The following is an 18,647-nucleotide window of genomic DNA, read 5'->3' on the forward strand; positions in this document are numbered from 1 at the left end:
GGAAAAGTCACACCAGCAGAATGCCAGTAGCATGGTAGTGCCTCCTCCATTTTGTCCTGCACTTGATGCTAAGGACATCTGTGAGTCGTGCTTGGCCCATGTCTGTGACATGGTCAGGATTCAGTCCCACAGATTGTGGCACTAACTAGTGAAATGTGAGAAATCGATTGCATGGGAAGGTGCTCTTCTTCAAGTGGTACCCTCAGATGAGGCATGCCCCTGCCTAGACACAGAAGAAAGGCCCATCCTTATTTCTCACCAAGGACACGGACCTTTGGTTATACCATTTTCAAAAAAAATGTAATTACATTTGTTTGTTTGTTCATTTTTTATATGTGTGAGTGGGTGTACATGCCACTGTGTTTGTGGGTGGTGGGGAGGGGAGGCAGGTAATCCCTTCCAGCCTGTGGTTCTGGAACTCAAGTTGTCAAGTTTGACAGAGAGCACACTCACCAGCTGACTCATCCCATCAGCCCTGACTGGGACTCTTCTTCATCAAATCTCTATCAGAACACAAGTTTAACTGTTTATGTATGTCTTCAATCCCACAGAAGGGCAGAAGTCTCCTATGCTGTGTAAAATTTATATAAATAAAATTATAATTTTGCATGGTTAATCTGTTGTTTATTATAGGGTCCCCAGACAGTGAATCGAAGACAAAAGGAAAAGATATTTTTTTTTCCTCTCCCACGTCTGATGGCTTACAAAAGCCTTCTTGAGAGTCTGACTGAGTTGTGATGCAAAAAGGTGAACGGGAGTTATCAGGGAATTGGCAATGAGAAAATGTTTCTTTTGAAATTTACCAAGTTATAAAGGCATGGAATGGTTTGGTATGTGACATCAAAAACAAGAACTGGGAAGTCTATAGATGAAGAGAGGGGCAAAGGAAAGCACAGTGACATAGAATTTGGGTACATACCACCACAGATATGTTGTAATGAGTGAAGTTTATTCATCAGAATTTGGTGACCTAAAGATGATGTACTACTTATAGAGGGTTTACAATGAGGAACAAGGTTAATCAAGAAGGAAATACAAGATTAAGAGAGTATAGGGACCACCAGATGAGCAATGATGTGAATGCATCTGAATAAGATTGCAAATTTTACATATCGATATTTGGCAGACTGTTGATATATGCCTGTGGGGTATGGTGCGTGTGAAGTTTTGGAGGCTGACCGAGGAATGTAGAAGAATATGACGTGGCAGCATTGTGTAAGAAGATTTATTAAATGCTTGGATTGGATTGCTTGAGAAAGGAAGTCCCTCACAATCGACTTTACAACCCTAACCACTGGCCAGAAGCAGAAGCACTCAAGGAATTTCCCAGTAATGGAAAAAGGAAGACCACATGTATTTTTGTAGTTGTCTAGAAACAAGGTTGGGGATCTTGAGGGTCAGAGAGCTCTGAAAAGTCTGTGAACTACATGGTTGTCTTATTCATGGCTAGCAGATATTACGGGATGTTTTGCCATACATGCAAGGAAAGCCATGGTTGTGTAAGAGTTTGTGTTTGTTTCTATCAGCCAGCACTACAAAAGGAAACCACATAAAAGCCAATAGACAAGAAGCACCTTGTCTATTTGACATGGAATGTGTGTTCTGGATGCCTACTGTAGGTCCAATGTGGTGCTGGAATTAGCATGCCAGTTCCAAATGAAGATTACATCATGGTTTCTGCTGCCTGCCCCTTTTCATGTTTCTTAAGAGCACTGGGGTGGAAATTTCTTTTTATTTATATCAACGACTTTAGCATCTCTAGAACTAGAGATATACACTTTCTTATGTATAAAGTGCCAGGCTTCTTGATTTAGTTACCTGGCCTAATACTTAACTCAAAGGATGCCTCATCTTTTTCAGATGTTTTGATCCAAGAATCCTCTGTGAGCCCTTTATCTCTCTTCCTGCTGGTTTCCTTTTTGACATTCCCTGCAGGGCTCCCATGCCCTTACTTGAGGCTCCATTTTCTCATTCCTCTTCTGCCCTAATCTTAATAGAGACAATTCCATAATACTTCCCTACAGTTGTCCAACCGCTCTATTTCTGCTGTGCCTTTGTAGGCATTCAAAGATTCAACTTGAAATTCTCATTTTTCTAAGGACTCTTGATTTCATCTGAGCATTTCCTGAGGGGAAATACTCTAAGAACCAAATGGCTGATTCTCTTAATTGAGGGACAATTCGTTTTTGCAAAGAGAATCATGCTGAATCTCTAAGTTAATGAAATGCACTGTAGGGGTCAGAAATAAGACTGAGATTTTTCAACTTTTTGGCAAAGATAACAACGGCTTTCAGGTCCTTTAAGATTTAAGAGCTCTCATCCAGACTATGTTAACTGGATGAGGATAGATTCCCTATAGTTGATTTTGTTCTCTAGTATAATGGGCCTCTGGGCTGAGTGCTTGAGTCTCTCCTGTCTAATGTACTGCAATTTCCAATGCTCCAATTTCATCTTAAGCAGGCAATTTGGCTGCTCAGAATCAGGAAGCAAAGAAAGAAGGACTAGTGATAGTCTACAGATATGACAGTCATAAACATACCTCAGAAATGCTTCATGAACAAAGAAAAGGCTTTGAAAATATTGCTTCATTTCCTAGATAAGAAGTTATATGAATACAATTGAAAGATATGTAGACACAATATGGATGTTCAAAACTCTGTGTCTATGTAGAGTTAAAATAGTTGTCTGTTGAAGAAAATAGATTCTTTCTAGGTAGATAAAACTCATGAAGTCCTGAAGACCACTCAATATTGGTTTGGTGACGTGCTTGCAAATTTCACAGGCAAAGGCTTTCATTGCAATTCACATGTCCTACCATGAGGAGGTGATATAGTGTGATAGAAGTATTGAACTGAAAGAAGACAAATAGTGTCCACTCCAAAAGTCTTTTAAGAAGTCTTTCCTTTGGCTTAAAGTGTGTGTGTATGTGCTGAGGGAAGAAAGGGAATGGGGCCACAGAAAAGTCTTTGTTTAGGTATTTGGAGGGGATCCCAGGACCTGTTCAAATAGATAAGAGCTCTACCATGGAGTTACACCCCCAACCCCTGAAAGGGCTTCCTGGTTTGTATTCCTTACCTCATGCCTTGGTAGCAAGTAAGATATCTCTCACACGCAGTTCTACAGGAAGTTTTTCTCAAGGCCTCATGTTCACTTTCTATTATTCATCACTCTATGTATCTAAGGTCCTAAATCTTCCAGGTACTTCCAAATTGTTTTCATTGTAGAGTTCCTGTGCCTAAATTCCTGTACCCAATCTCATTTCTGCGCTTTGTGATTGTCTACTGTGTCTTTCGCTTACTTGTTTCTTATAAAGTAAAAGTTCAAGCTTGTTCCTTTGGGTTATATCTTATGTGGTGACATTTTATTAAGTGCATGCCACTGCAAGCTTTAGAATCAACTCCATGTTAAGGGGAGCAGGTCGAGTAAGAGTACAGCTTGGAGATCTTATCAGGCTCCAACACATACTTGATATCGTAAGTGTCAAAGCTATTTTCTTTCTTTCTTTTTTTTTTTTTTGGTTCTTTTTTTCGGAGCTGGGGACCGAACCCAGGGCCTTGCGCTTCCTAGGCAAGCGCTCTGCCACTGAGCCAAATCCCCAACCAGCTATTTTCATAATAACACTATAACACCATCATTTTATTGTAATGATATTTACAGGGAGGATAAAAGAAATCTTGAATTTAATTGTTGGTGTCTAAGTGTGACTTCAGGCAGGGGTACCACATCACTAGTGATGGCAGCAAACTCAATTGCTGTGTAATCACAGCTTGAAAAGAAACCCAACTGTGCTTAAGGCTGTTCTTCATGAGCACAACAAATAGGAGAATTCCTGAACGTGCCTTCTTTGGAGTAAATACTATTGTGTGGCAAAGAAAATGCAAACCTTTACTGTAGCTTACCAACAGTTAGTGGTTGTCATAAGAAAACTCCTTGTTGTGCTAGTTCAAAATGTGAACTCGAAATATTGCCTTTTCCCTCCCATAAATACTTTTTTTTTGCCTTGAAACAGCAACTGACAGACTATGAATTTGGAGATTCAAGACTTCAATAAATCAAAATGATTTAGAAATATTGGAAAATTTTGAGATCTGAATATAGTACATAGAACAGTAGTTAGAGAAAATGGGGCTCTGGAGGAAAAGTTCTCATAGAACTAAATATGAATTGTTTTTCTCACTTGGTTACCTCAGGAAAGGGCCAAGACATCCTTTCAGGGATGTGGAGGGAGCTCAGTGGTAAAGCTCTTGCCTGGCAAAGGGATACAGACACGTGGTATATGCAAGGCTCTGAGTTGGGGAGAAAGTTTTCTATAAAGTCCATTCCTAAGCTTGTCTCTTGGAGAGTGCAGCTGTCTATAATGTCTTGCTAATGATAAAATGTGTTTGCAAATTTCACGGGCAAAGACTTTCATTGCAATTCACATGTCCTACCATGAGGAAGTGATATAGTATGATAGAAGTATTGAGGGGAGCTTTGACCTGCCACACTGTGAGCTTGAGAGTTCTACAATACATTGGTAGTTACAATCTTCAGCTTGGATTCTTGGATACTACATAATGAAGTATGTCACCAATTGAGAGAGTTTGCAAAATTCAATATTCTCTATTGATTTTTCCCCAAACAATTATATGACATTAGAAAATCACACATGGCTAAAAGGTTCATTCAAAGTGCAAGATAGATCTGTGAACTTGAAGGTTAAAAACGTTCAGCACACACAATGTACATTGGCTAATGTGATTTATATACACATTGCAGTGAACCTTCAAGGAACCGTGCTAGGAGTTGACTTTTGGTCTAAAATCAAAGAAAGCCCACAATTACCTGAAGAGGCTACGTGAGGCCTTCTTCCTCAGACTATATATCTATAGGCGGCCAACTATTCTTCATATACTTCAACTAAAATACCAGGTCACAGCAGACTGCACAGAAGCAGCTGGGAGAATCCACCTGCTTTCTATTTAGACATTTAAAAGATACGTGAAAATGTAAAAATGTTGCAGTCTTTTTAATATTTTTTTGTCTTTGAGGACAATACTTTTAAAATTAAAAGGCTGTATTTGTTGTTCTAAAATTAATTATTAAGCATAATTACATTTTATTAGCTTTCATAGTTAACATAGTTCATGTTAGTAGATATGACCACAAATAAACAAAAACGGTTAAGGTACTTGGTATTTCATAAGGCCATTTCATAAGGAGGGTATAAGCAGGTACATTGAATAAAATGTTTGAGAACTTCTCTTGTACAGTATCATTAGTTATGGATACTGTCCTATCATGAAATAAATACCTTTAGTATTTTCAGTCTACTGGTTGGGTGTAGAAATCTAGGAAACAAGGTAGAAAGGTAGGTTGGGTGATAAAGAACTTGCCTTGGGGACTTGAGATCAATTTCCCAAATCTGCACTGAAAAATGCCATAACCAACTAAAGGCTGGACATACTGGCATGTGTTTGTAATCCCAGAGCTCATGTGGTAGAGACAGAAAGATCCCTGCGGCTCCCTGGCTTGCCTGCCTAGCATACTTGATGAATTCCAGGCTGGTATTTAGACCCAGGGTCTGAAAAAAGGTGGGTAGCACTTCAGGAATGACCATAGAAATTATCCTCTGGCCTCCAAATACACGTCTGCATACACACACTTGGTTGCAGAAAGCACGCTGGGGATTTAGCTCCATGGTAGTGTATGTGTCTCTCACGTGCAAGGCTCTGCGATCCTTGTTCAGTGCTACAACCACTCCAAAAATACTAAACATCCTTTGTAAATCTTCTTAAGCCCATTTCTTTCTGAGATATCTGCTTGTTTTGTTTTATTTTATTGTGAGATGTGGCTGTGGAAATGAATTCATGTTTGTGGTGGGTATCATCGCTTGGTTTCCCAACTGAGTAGACTAAGCTGTACTTCATGCCAGAAAGGTGCAATAAGCCTGTCAATTATCAGATTTCTTACACATACCTGGTGGCAGATGGAAAGTCCAATATCTGATAGGGAGGAGCTGAGAAGAACAACTGTTCTCAGGCAGGAAACGAGAACTTACCACTGAACATTTTTTTTCAATGCATCTGGCAACAGCTAGGCGTGACTTAAACCTTATAGAATTCCAGCCTTAAGCTTAAAAATACATTGGTGTATGCCAGCATTAGAAATGGAATCTCCAGCTGCTGCCAACCTAGACAGCCAAAGGAAATAGAGACCCTGTATTGTTCAGAAACTCAGCCTTGGCAGGAGCTATTACTGGGCAGCTGTGTAAACTGAGCTAATCCTGTGGCTTCTCCTGCAGACTCTTGGTTCTAAGTGGGAATGAACCATAAGGACATGAACAAATGTGAACGGAAAGGTGTTGGGTCATATTCCTGAATGCTGAAGGTTTGCATTTCCCCGAGGGTATGGATGGATATAAGAACGGTGCAGGTGATGGCAGGGGAGCTCCTGGAGTCATGACTTGACTGTGCTTTCCTTCCTCCATTGGGCTTTATCTTTTCCTTTCACTTTCTCGTTTCCTCTTTCCCTCTACTCTCATTCTGTCTTCTGTTGACCACACTCCTTGGGGGCAAATGAGTGGTACGAAGTAGGATGTCTGCTCTCACTGTTCCATGATTCCTGTGTTCACAGAAGAATTGATTAAGTCATGCATTTAATCATGACTTTTAAAATAGACTTTCCTTGGTGTCACACTTCTCACCAACTCTTTTGCTTTTCCTTCGTTTGTAAATTCTTGTTGGTGGAGGTCTTTCTGTCCTGGCCTCCTCTCCCTAATTGGCTTAGACTTTCAAGCACATGAATTGACTGTCCTGGCTCTTGGGCTTCTAATATTAAATCAGCAACATGCTATGCCTCTAAGATGTACACCTACCTATTCTTCTGGCAGCGCACTCTAAGTGATTGTTGGAACCTCTCAATTCTGAGGTAGAGTGGAACTAGGGATGTGAGCTAGGATTCCCATGAAAATTAATTCTCCTAATAATGGGGAAAAACAGAAATAAAGAGAGGTGGATGTCTTAGCTTGAGGGACTGTCACAGTGATGAAACACCATGGCTAAAGTAACTGGGAAGGACAGGGTCTATTTGTCTTACACTTCCCCACAGAACTGTTCATCAGCAAAGGAAGTCAGGGCAGGAACCTGGAGGCAGGAGCTGATGCAGAGGCCATGGAGGGGTGCTGCTTACTGGCTTGCTCATCATGATTTGCTCAGCCTGCTTTCTTACAGGACCCAGGACCACTAGCCCAGGGATGGCACCACCCACCATATGTGCTGGGCTCTCCCCCATCACTAACTAATTTTAAAAAATTTTTCATGCAAGTTTGCCTACTGCCTGATCTTGGGGAAACATTGTCTTAATCGAGGTTCCCTCCTCTCAAATGACTTTAGCTTGTGTCAAGTTGACATAAACTATCCAGGACCAAAGTGGAGGTGAAGGAGTGTTGGCAGAAAAGAAACAGACTCCTGTGGGTTTTTAATGTCTGTTAGGCACTTTTATGAGATCTTTGCTCACATTGGTGTATTAATTGAGGTCCAAACCATGGCAGTTTGAATCTCTAAACCATCGGACTGGCTGGTGATTGGTGTTTGAAGTCCAGACCACATGGAGCAGGTGATTTGAATTTTAAACTGTTTTGGAGTCAGTGTCTTTAGGTAGGGGAAGAAACAGAGAAGGCAAGGTGGGCTTGTGCTCCATTATATTGAAACTGGTGGGAAGGTTTGGCATTGGGAGACCAGATGTGGGAGACTGAGGAATTGTTGGAAGAGTGCATTTGACAAAAGACACAAAAGAAAGGAGTATAGAGCAAGAGACACTGGGGTGAAAGGAGGTGAGAGCATGGAACTTGGCTACAGAAAGCAGAGCAGGCATGGGGGTGGGGTGCATCAACGGACCTTAGAATAGATGGAAGTGAGTAAAATTCAGCTGCAGTTGGCCGTAAGCCCAGTGGAGGCAAGCCGTGAATTGGATAATGGGTGAGAGGATATGCTATGATTAGACAGGGAAAAGCCTGTTCTCAGAGATGTGTATGATCTGTCTTCTCAACCTTTTGCCATCCATAAGTGGAAAAGACAAGCTTTTCAAGTGTGTGAAGTGAGCATTAGTTAGCATGGGTGATTACGACTCATATTTTCTGGACTAAGAGTGTCAGAATCACCATGAGGCTCTTTAACTCACATACCTCAGGTTTTGTGTTCCAGTCTACCCTCAGAGGCTCTATTTGATGTTCAGGGAGATACAGAGAGAGGGTGGGGCTAAGAAGGTCCCTTAGAAATCCTGTGGAGAAGAAATCCAGGACTCAATGAGAAGATCAAACCTAAGGATAATAGGTATAGAAGAGAGTGAAGACTCCCAGCTCAAAGGACCAGTAAATATCTTCAACAAAATCATAGAAGAAAACTTCCCTAACCTAAAAAAAGAGATACCCATAGGCATACAAGAAGCCTACAGAACTCCAAATAGATTGGACCAGAAAAGAAACACCTCCCGTCACATAATTGTCAAAACACCAAACGCACAAAATAAAGAAAGAATATTAAAAGCAGTAAGGGAAAAAGGTCAAGTAACATATAAAGGCAGACCTATCAGAATCACACCAGACTTTTTGCCAGAAACTATGAAGGCCAGAAGATCCTGGACAGATGTCATACAGACCCTAAGAGAACACAAATGCCAGCCCAGGTTACTGTATCCTGCAAAACTCTCAATTAACATAGATGGAGAAACCAAGATATTCCATGACAAAACCAAATTTACACAATATCTTTCTACAAATCCAGCACTATAAAGGATAATAAAGGGTAAAGCCCAACATAAGGAGGCAAGCTATACCCTAGAAGAAGCAAGAAACTAATCATCTTGGCAACAAAACAAAGAGAAGAAAAGCACACAAACATAACCTCACATCCAAATATGAATATAACAGGAAGCAATAATCACTATTCCTTAATATCTCTCAACATCAATGGCCTCAACTCCCCAATAAAAAGACATAGATTAACAAACTGGATACGCAATGAGGACCCTGCATTCTGCTGCCTACAGGAAACACACCTCAGAGACAAAAACAGACACTACCTCAGAGTGAAAGGCTGGAAAACAACTTTCCAAGCAAATGGTCAGAAGAAGCAAGCTGGAGTAGCCATTCTAATATCAAATAAAATCAATTTTCAATTAAAAGTCATCAAAAAAGATAAGGAAGGACACTTATATTCATCAAAGGAAAAATCCACCAAGATGAACTCTCAATCCTCATCTTCGGTTGGTTTATATACAAGTGTGCAATTTCTAGGCTTGAAAGTAAAATGATGCTATCTGGTGCTGGATAGAGGAGCCTTATTTTTTATTATGGCAGCTTGCTATTTTTGTAACATGGTGATTTGGTTGAACACAATAAAGTACAGTAGTAACTGATCTCCCCTTCTTCCTGGATGAGTGAGGAGATGATTAAATGTTGATGTCAGCATCCTTGAGCATATTCAGATGAGCTTCTGCTTCTGTTGAAAAGGATGCTGTGTTTGATTGTGGTCCGAAGCTTTGAAGCACTACTTGGCATCTCCTTCCTTGGAGGTCTCACTGTTTAAACATAACAGATTTGATAGCTTGTTGGTAAGGTGAGGTCCAGCTTGTCTCCACTAGGTCATCTTCATGTGAATCCGGTGGTTATATGGTTTTGTTTTAGGGATATTTCATTTTTTAATAACGATTTTAGCTGACATTCATGGAGAGAATGAATCCTTAGAACTGTGCCACTAGCGAAAGGAAATCCTGTCTAGAGTATGTTTCTTTACAAAGCTGTGTCACACCATCCTTTGGGCCCTCTGCTGGAAAAGTAGAATCAAGTCTCAAATAATGCCTTTTAAATTGTATCCTCTAGTATTATAGATGTAGGGCAGTACTGTATCATACCTCTGTGGATGTAAAATAGCTTGTACCTGCTTTATGATACGTAGTAGTGACCATGCTTTATCAGAGCTGTTTTTAATGATGTTGCTCAGAATGTTTTCTTTCCAGATGATGATTGAGAAGCTAATTTAAAAAAAAAATGGTGCCAGGTACCACAAGAGTAACAGAACTGTGCTGTTTTCTCGGTTTATTTTTTTACTTTTTTTTTTTAATGGAGTGTGCTGGATGTCTCTACAGTTTTGTTCAGATGACTGCAGAACCTGCTGCTGTTGATGCATAACACACTGCTATTATTGGTCTTTTTATATAAATATATATATATATATATATACAGATATATAATTTGAATTTTTTGAAACTTTAGCTGTGCTGTCAACTTTGGAAAAAAGTATCCCCGTTTACTGTGTTGAGTTGGCACTGTACAGAAATTAACAGCCATATTGGTCTAGAAATGTTGAACTTAAGTTTTTTCCATTTGTACAGGGGTAACACACTGTATTAAATATGTAAGGTCTTATCTACGTGGGTTTGATTACAAAAACTAATAAAGTATTCTCTAAATTTAAAAAAAAATAAAAAAAAGAAATCCTGTGGAGGTCAATGCTGACACTGCCTTTAAGCCACTGTGTAAGGAAGGCACAGCCCTATGTGTGAAAGCCCATTCATTTCCTAAACCCTTTATGAGGCACTCTACTGAGGTTTCTTATTCCCCTGGGGGTTGATGCTAAGTATCTAGTTTGGAATGGATCCAAAAATCGATACACAGTCAGGCCCTTTAGAGTTGAGTCCTTCCGCGATGTGGCTCCACTACACTTAAAAAGATGAGCTTTCATCTCCTTAATTCACTTCCTGTTTTAGTCTCTTCGGTGCTTTCTGGGGTGTCTTAATAGTCTTAGTTCTATGGCTTAGAATACTATCATTAGTAATTAGCACTGTCAGACATACCTGTCTGCCTGCCTACTCTGGGCAACTTCCTTGTCCTTGTACCTTGCTCAGAAGACAATCTAATTCTTCCTTGGTTGAGCTTTGTATCTGTGGTGGCCTGTCTATGATTGGGAATGAGCTCATGGGGTGTCCTATCCCTCCACATTGAACTGTTGGTTACTCATGGATTCCGAAAGAGGGACAGTCAATCTCTTCAAGCTGTGTGCGTACTGGTGAGCCCCATCAGATACCAGTGAATAATGGCCAACTCTTGGTCACACAGATGACCCCTGTTAAAATCAGTGGGTCATAAAACAAAGCCAAAAGGCTTGGAGGTGAGAGATTAGTCAGGAGGAGAATTGCTGACATAGGGTGGGAGAGAAATAAGAGAAGATGGTGGATGAGAGTAATCAGAATGGTGTGTGTGTGTGTGTGTGTGTGTGTGTGTGTGTGTGTGTGTGTGTGTGTGGTGTGTGCATGCATTGTATGTATACAGGAAATTGTTAAAGAAGAAAACTAATAGAAAAAATATCACAACCAATTTAGGATGTTTTGGGAATATGATTTGTTCCAGATGATGGTAATGAGTAGCTAAAGTAGGGCTGGGTGATTTTGAACGGGAAGACCATAAGAAATAGTTGGGGAGAGGTGGAGAAAGGGGAAAACTGAATGCTCTAGAAGTTTCTCCAGTCTGATTTCCGCTTAGGAGAAAATGGCTGTCTTAGTTAGGGTTATTCTGCTATAAACAGACACCATGACCCAAGCAAGTCTTACAAAGGACAACATTTAATTGGGGCTGGCTTACAGGTTCAGAGGTTCAGTCCATTATCATCAAGGTGGAAAGCATGGCAGCATCCAGGCAGGCACGGTGCAGGAGGAGCTGAGAGTTCTGCATTTTCATCTAAAGGCTGTTAGCAGAATACTGCCTTCCAGGCAGCTAGGGTGAGGGTCTTAAGCTCACACCCACAGGGACATACCTACTCCAACAAAGCCACACCTCCTAAGAGTGCCACTCCCTGGGCCAAGCATCACAAGGGCTATTGTTCAAACAGTGATTTTCATATTTATGCAATAGTTTAACCACAGAGAAATTCCAGCTGCATCGATTCCAATAGATCCACTGGCTAAAAGCAGAAAGCTTTTGTAAGTAACACCATCATGTTCCACCTGCCAGACGTCTCACATCTTGTGCTGAATAGTGTTGGCCACCAGTACTTTAGTGATAAATGTTTGTAAATCCTGTCATTTCTCAAACAAAGAAAGGAAAAAAGATCAAACCATGTAACTGTTTTGATCCATGGTTCACCACATCAACTATCAGGTAGAGCTAGTGCAAAGAGCCTGCCTTGAGCATGTACTTCCGCTCTGCTCTCCTCCTCAGGATATCTATGTGCCTATGGATTTGGAGCTCAGATTTTTAAGTCCTGTGCAGATGAAGGGCTTCAAGCTTCATTCCAGAGCTTCAGCCCCTGGGCTCCCTTTTGATATTTTGATGAATCAGCTGTGTGGCTATGTTTTCTGTCCATTGACACCCAAATGTCCCTGTGCTCAAAGGTTGCTGGTTGTTGCATACAGATTAAACTTTTCTGTTTGCCTTTTCCCTTTTGGTCTTCTCCTTCCGTTCTTTGTGTCGTCCCCTTGGCTCTCTTGAAGCTAAATTGTTGTAGAATATTTCTCTTTTCCTTCCATACCCCTCAGTCCGCCTTGAAGGACTCCATCCTCTGGCCATGCAAGACACAATCTCAACTGCTGACCCTAATTGCACTTCCTTCCCAGTGCAGGTGCAGGAGAATCAGAGGGATGCTGGCAGCAGTCTCCTGGCAGCTAGCCTAATTTCTAGTGTCTGCTCCTACTGTCACACATGCAGGGACAAGTACAGGGTTGAGCAACTTCCATTTTTATTCTCTCCCCTTCCCTTTCAGAAAGGTGCTGTGATTGGTCATCTCCCACTTCTATCAAATAGAAGTCTTTTTTATTTTTTTTTTCTGATCTCTCAGGCTTCGCCTTTCTGCTCACACACACACTTCAACTGAAGTTTATTGTTGTTTGTCTGGATTCCTCACGTCTCCTGGACACACCCTCCAGGCTTCTCCTTCTTCTGCATCTCCATCTTTGCACATCCTAATACTCTCTTCATTTGTGAGTTCCTGATACTCTAGGGTATCCAATGCAAGTTCTACTAACTCCACTGGGCTTACCCAAGTCTGATTCTCCCAGATCTTTGCTATGTATTTGTTTATTTTGGTGGGCATTTCCTTGAGGTTAAACTTCAGGGCTTGGATGTGGAAAGTGGCTCATAGTACATGAAAGTGTCTACCATGCAGTGGTTGGACAGCCTTCATTTCCATGGGTTTCCTCCTTATGTGTTTCCACAATGGAAGCGTTTATGAGCATTGGTCACTGGTCTTCTCCAAATTCCTTGTATTGGAAAATGTTCCAGCCCCATGGTCATAAACACTGCCATTGTAACATTAAGGTTACACCTCAGGCCTGGAGAGATGGCTTGGCAGTGAGAATATTTGCTGTTATCACAGAAGACCCAAGTTCAAGTCCCAGCACACACATGGTTCACAACTACCTGAAACTCTAGTTCCAAAGAACCCAATATCCTCTTTTGACCTCTGCAGGTTCAATGAACACATGTGCTACATATGTTAATAGACAGGCAAAATAAGCACACACAAAAAATAAGTGTGTTTTTTAAGTGATAAATAAAATTAAACTTTATTTGGATGAATCGTCTCAGAATTCAACACAGGGTTATCTCCCATTTCTTGTGTCCATCAGCTCCCTTTACTTTGAGTGAGGTCAGTGTGCTAAAATAAGAATATTGCACTCAGTATGCAAATGAAAGTTGATAGAAATAGTGTTATCTGGGAGATGAAATTAAGTGTGACAGATTGGGAGGAGTTTAGAGAAAGAAAAAGATTAGTATGTTGGGTCTTCAGCAGCTGTCTTCCGAGAGGCATGTAATGTTCGGCAAAATGAAATTTCCCTAAGCTCCGCGGAGGATTGTTTATCCAGTCCATAGAAATCTGAGCAGGGCACACTCTGGGGTTCCTGACAGCCTATTTTCTTTGTGCATTGTGGAGATGAATTGCTCCATTAGCATCTAAACTTCAAGTCATCATGAGGCTTCTTTTTCTCCTTCTCTCCTTTTGTTTATCTGTGAAGAAAGTTGTACAAAAAAAAAAATGTTGCTTCCCTGGAAGTTAGTTGATATTCTTTTTCAACTCAGATGACAACATCGAATTTCTTTAGTCACTTATGGATACATAATAGGCAAAGAATCACACCATGCTAGAGCAAACCTAAATTCTTTTTTCTGATTCTTCTACACAGACTAACGAAAACCTATTATTGCCCGAAAGTCACATTTGGAAGCTGCATTTGCTTTTGAGTGATTTCGTAACGATGATACAAATAAAATTACTTAAATACTCTCTCACTTTCTCTCTCTCCTTTTCTCCAAGGAAGCAAATATGTCTGACAAGAGCGACCTAAAAGCTGAGCTGGAGCGCAAAAAGCAGCGCTTAGCGCAGATAAGAGAGGAGAAGAAACGGAAGGAAGAGGAGAGGAAAAAGAAAGAGGTGAGGCTGGAACTGGGTTGCTGTGGGGCAAAAGGATCACTGGGGTCTGAGGAACAAGTTACATAGACAAACAGGACCCCCTTTAGAATTCTCATGAAATTTGAATAAAAATGTGTGAGCATATCTGCACACTTTGTCAAGCATTACCTAAGTAGTGACTAGTGCATGGCTCAAATGTCCCCAAGCCCAGGTTCACTCTAGATTTAAACAGAACTCTGGAAGCTGTCTGTGATCCCTTTGCTGATGGCCATTCTTTAATCGTTCTGGGATTTGCTCTCCTAGCCTTAAACTGGGAACAATGATTGGCTTACTTTACAGAACTTCCAAGATTAGAATGTCCTTCTCTCCCGCTGCCTGGGACCTAGAATATAGTTTATACTTGTGTTAGTTTTAAGGGAAAGAAATCTTTCTATGTGCTTCTTTCTGTGTACTTATTTTTGCAAGAAAAAAACAGGACAATTATTTTAGAGGACATAACAGAAATCAGCACCAGTGGATTTCAGTTTATTCCTATACAGGGTGCATTTCTCCTGGTCAATAAAAATCCTTGGCCCAGGTAAGTGGTTAAAGAAGGAAGGTGGATGGATAGTGTTGGGTGTTATGGTATTAGGGGGTTTTAGAGACCTGCTGTGGCCCTTCTTCATGTCACCAAACAGCAAGGACCCAGAGGCGGGACACCTTTTCTCCTGGTAAACTCAGGGGCTAAAGTCTCTCCACCCCAAATTCAAAGCCTGTCTGTCATATACCTTTTTCTGCCATTTCAATCCAAGAAGTGATTTACTCTTTTCTTCTCCCATTTGTTGTGACAGATTAGGAATGGTACACTTGATAAGCAGAAACCACATGGCAAAGATATTTGTCAATAGTCTTCTAGAAAGAAATCTTTGTACAGAGTGATGACCCTGCATTAAGAGAAACCGGAACTTCTCCCCACACAGAAATCTTTTTCCAGAAAAAAATAAGTGTACTTCTGTGCCTCCTGCCCTAAATAGATGCTGCTTCATGCTGCAAGTTTAAGAGAGTAAAAGGCGATTTACAACGTTTATTATTTTCCAACAAAGAAAGACGTAATTGCAGTCACCGTTTAGCCCTCTGCCTTCTCCCACCTCTCTGAGCCCTACACTTTGATTGATGTGATAGTGTGTTTGTCCTTGATCTTCTGCATAATGGTTTTCCCGGCAAGATCTTTGCTGCTATGTATGCAGGTTGTGGGTGAAATAGAGGTGAGAACTGACATGGACGGCTATTCATTTGTATGGGAAGCCCAAAAAAGCATTAGGTAATTATGTTTCCCTTCTCTCAAATGTCAACAGTTACTGTATCTTTAAAGCACCTGCTATTCCTTGCTAATAATGGGTTTCCTTTTAAACTGACATTCTAACATCCAAATTGAATTTCATGGAATTACTATGAAGTATGATGTGATATAAGAAATCTGGTTCCAAATTAAGCTGTCTGTTCCAGCCTTCTCACTTTATACGTTTTGGAAGAATCATGGGCCAACGAGCAGGACAAAGTTAGCTTTCTTTTATTTATCCATCTATTTATTTATATTAATATTTATTAATATACATTAACATTTATTGTTGTTGTTATTGCTGTTATTGGTACACCAAGCAGTTTTTTTAAAATAAAGGTCTCACCCTCTGCACAGCAAAGATTGCCTCTGGATTCTAGAAGGCAGGTAGTGCTTCTGGCCTCCCTATGCCTCTAGAAGCCGAGCTACGGAAGGTCTTACTCTCCTCCTCCCTTAACTCACAGTGTAGCTCAAAGCCACAGGGTAATTCAGAGTCCTTCACTCTGACCTTCAGTTCCATCCAGAAGGTTCAAATTAGAGCTCAATTTTGGATTGCCCTGGTGATGTTGTATTTAAGGTGCGCCTTGGCTTTAAATATCCTCTCTGCACAATCTCTCATCCCTCAGGAAGCTCTTTCCTCCATTTCATTTAAACATCTCTCTTTTTTTAAAAACACCTATTTGTTTATTTGGTGAGTGAATAGATCGGGGCTTATGTGTGCAACACTGAATGTACAGAGCTCCTTCACTCCTTCTACCACGTGGGTCCTAATGATTGAACTACTGAACTTAAGATAATCCGGCTACTCATAGAAGGGTTTATTTGGGGCTTACCTTTCCAGAGAGCTAAGACTCCATCACCATCATGGCAGGTGGGGAGGGAACAAGGCAACAGGAAAAGGTGATAGCTCACAGGCTCATATCTCAAGCAGGAAACAGAGAATATGAACTTGGGTTGGTGGAGGCTTTTGAAACCTTGAAGCCCGCCTTCAGTCTCGCACTTCCTCCAGCAAGACCATAACCTTATGCCTCCCTTAAGAGTGTCAACAATTCAAGAGCAAGTGTTCAAGCCTGACAGTATGGGTGACATCTCATTAAAACAACTATCGCCATGGAGCCCTCCCGCCAGTCCCGGTTTAAATATCCTTTGCAGACAGTCTGGCTCCGTTTGTTTTGTGCTCCCAGTGTCATCAGACAGAGGGTATTAAACCTGCTTACATACAGGGGCTTTTTGCATTGTATATGGCTCGGAAACTTGGTTCTGTCCTTTACAGAATGGCCTTTAGTGTGGGCCTCTGGGAACTTGTCTTCTTGACAGAGTTCTGTATAGATTCCAAAAGCTAGTAGAGAGAAATGGGTCAGTGACTCCTAAGAACCCTTCTCATTATTGTGACCAAGTACCTGACAAAGGCCACTTAAGGAAGAAAGGATTGCTTGGTTTGGTTTAAGGGATAAAGCCAGAGACTGCCTCACTTAGGGATCCATTCCACTTGCAGACACCCAACCGCTACACTATTGTTGATGCCAAGAAGCTCTTCCTGACAGGAATGGGTGTTCCCTGAGAGGTTCCACCAGCACCCAACCAACACAGATTCAGATACTCAGAGCCAATCATCAGACTGAGTCTAGAGACCTCAGTGGAAGGGCTAAGGGAAGGACTGAAGGAGGTGAAGAGGATTGCAGCCCCATAGGAAGAACAACAATATCGACTAACTGGACTACGTCGTGCTCCCAGGGACTAAACCCCCAACCAAAGAGTATACTTGGAGGGAGCCATTGCTCCAGATACATATGTAGCAGAAAAGGGCCTTATCTGACATCAGTGGAGGGGAAGGCCCTTGGTCCGGTGGAGGCTCAGTGCCCCAGCATAGGGGGATGCTATAGGGGTGAGGCAGGAGTAGGTGGAGGAGCACCCTCATAGAAGCAGGGGAAGGGGGAGAGAGGGGATGGACTGGGGGTTTGTGGAGGGGTAACTTGGAAGGGGATATCGTTTGAAATATAAACAAATAAATTGACTTATTAAAAATAAGCAAAATAAAATATTGACACATTTTTAAAAGGGGGATAAAGAAAGTCTTTCTAGGTGAGAAAGACATAGTAGCAAATGTTGCTTTAGTTGTGGTGACAAGATTGTGAGGCCTCTCGTCACTATGTACATATTTAGGCAGAGAGAGATGAATGGTGATACCCCATCTGTGTTCTCTCTTTTTGTTCAGCTTGGAACACCAACCCAACATGGGATAGTCCTGCACTCATTCGACCCAGGCTTTTCTCTCTGGACACACCCTCGCTGGCAGGCCTGTGGGGTCACTTAGGTGATTATAAATTCCATCAAGACGCCAATTAGGTTAGATGCCACAGTAAGGAACTGTTTTTACTGTGCTTCTTAGATCAGTGGTGAGGGAGTGAAGGGGCCCATAAAATGGATGCGCACCGATTCTTTGTCCAGGATGGGATCTTAGAATCCAAAACCCTCAAGAGCTTATAATATCTTTAAGGATTCGTTTATTTTCAAAATGTGTGTGTGTGTGTGTGTGTGTGTGTGTGTGTGTGTGTGTGTGTGTGTGTGTGTGTGTGTGTGTGTATACCCTTGAGAGCAGCTTCTTACAGACACCGGTCATATAGAACCCCCCTCTCCACCCCTGGAACCAGGGTTAGAGGTGTTTGTGAGCCGCTGGATGTGGATCCTGGGAATCAAACTCGGATCCTCTGAAAACTTGCTACTCTTAACTGCTGAGCCATCCCTCCAGCTCAGAGGTTACAGTATATTATATATGAAAGAAATGCGTAACTAATTTATTTTGATCTCTTTTCAAACGAAACAATAAGCTCCGTGTCCAAAAGACGGCTGCCATCTGTCTCCAGCCTAGGGAGGAGCCTGTTTCCAGCCGCCTCGTTCTGACCCAGATCCTGGCGTCATCATCCCCTTCCCACAGGCTGCAAGGATCG

At 41.4% G+C, this 18,647-nt stretch overlaps 1 protein-coding gene across 12 annotated transcripts in view; it reads left to right on the forward strand.

The window, feature by feature from the left end:
* Positions 1-18,647, forward strand: part of Dync1i1 (dynein cytoplasmic 1 intermediate chain 1) — a 313,021-nt gene that overhangs the window by 19,724 nt on the left and 274,650 nt on the right. For all 12 annotated transcript variants that reach the window (NM_019234.3, NM_001439344.1, NM_001439346.1 and 9 more), the window contains exon 2: positions 14,286-14,402. In NM_019234.3, the coding sequence (NP_062107.2) occupies positions 14,295-14,402 (108 nt within the window). In that variant the 5' untranslated portion in view covers positions 14,286-14,294. The remainder of the gene's footprint in view (positions 1-14,285; positions 14,403-18,647) is intronic.

The sequence above is a fragment of the Rattus norvegicus genome, chromosome 4 (assembly GCF_021556685.1).
Source record: "Rattus norvegicus strain SHRSP/BbbUtx chromosome 4, alternate assembly SHRSP_T2T, whole genome shotgun sequence".
NCBI classification, from domain to species: domain Eukaryota; kingdom Metazoa; phylum Chordata; class Mammalia; order Rodentia; family Muridae; genus Rattus; species Rattus norvegicus.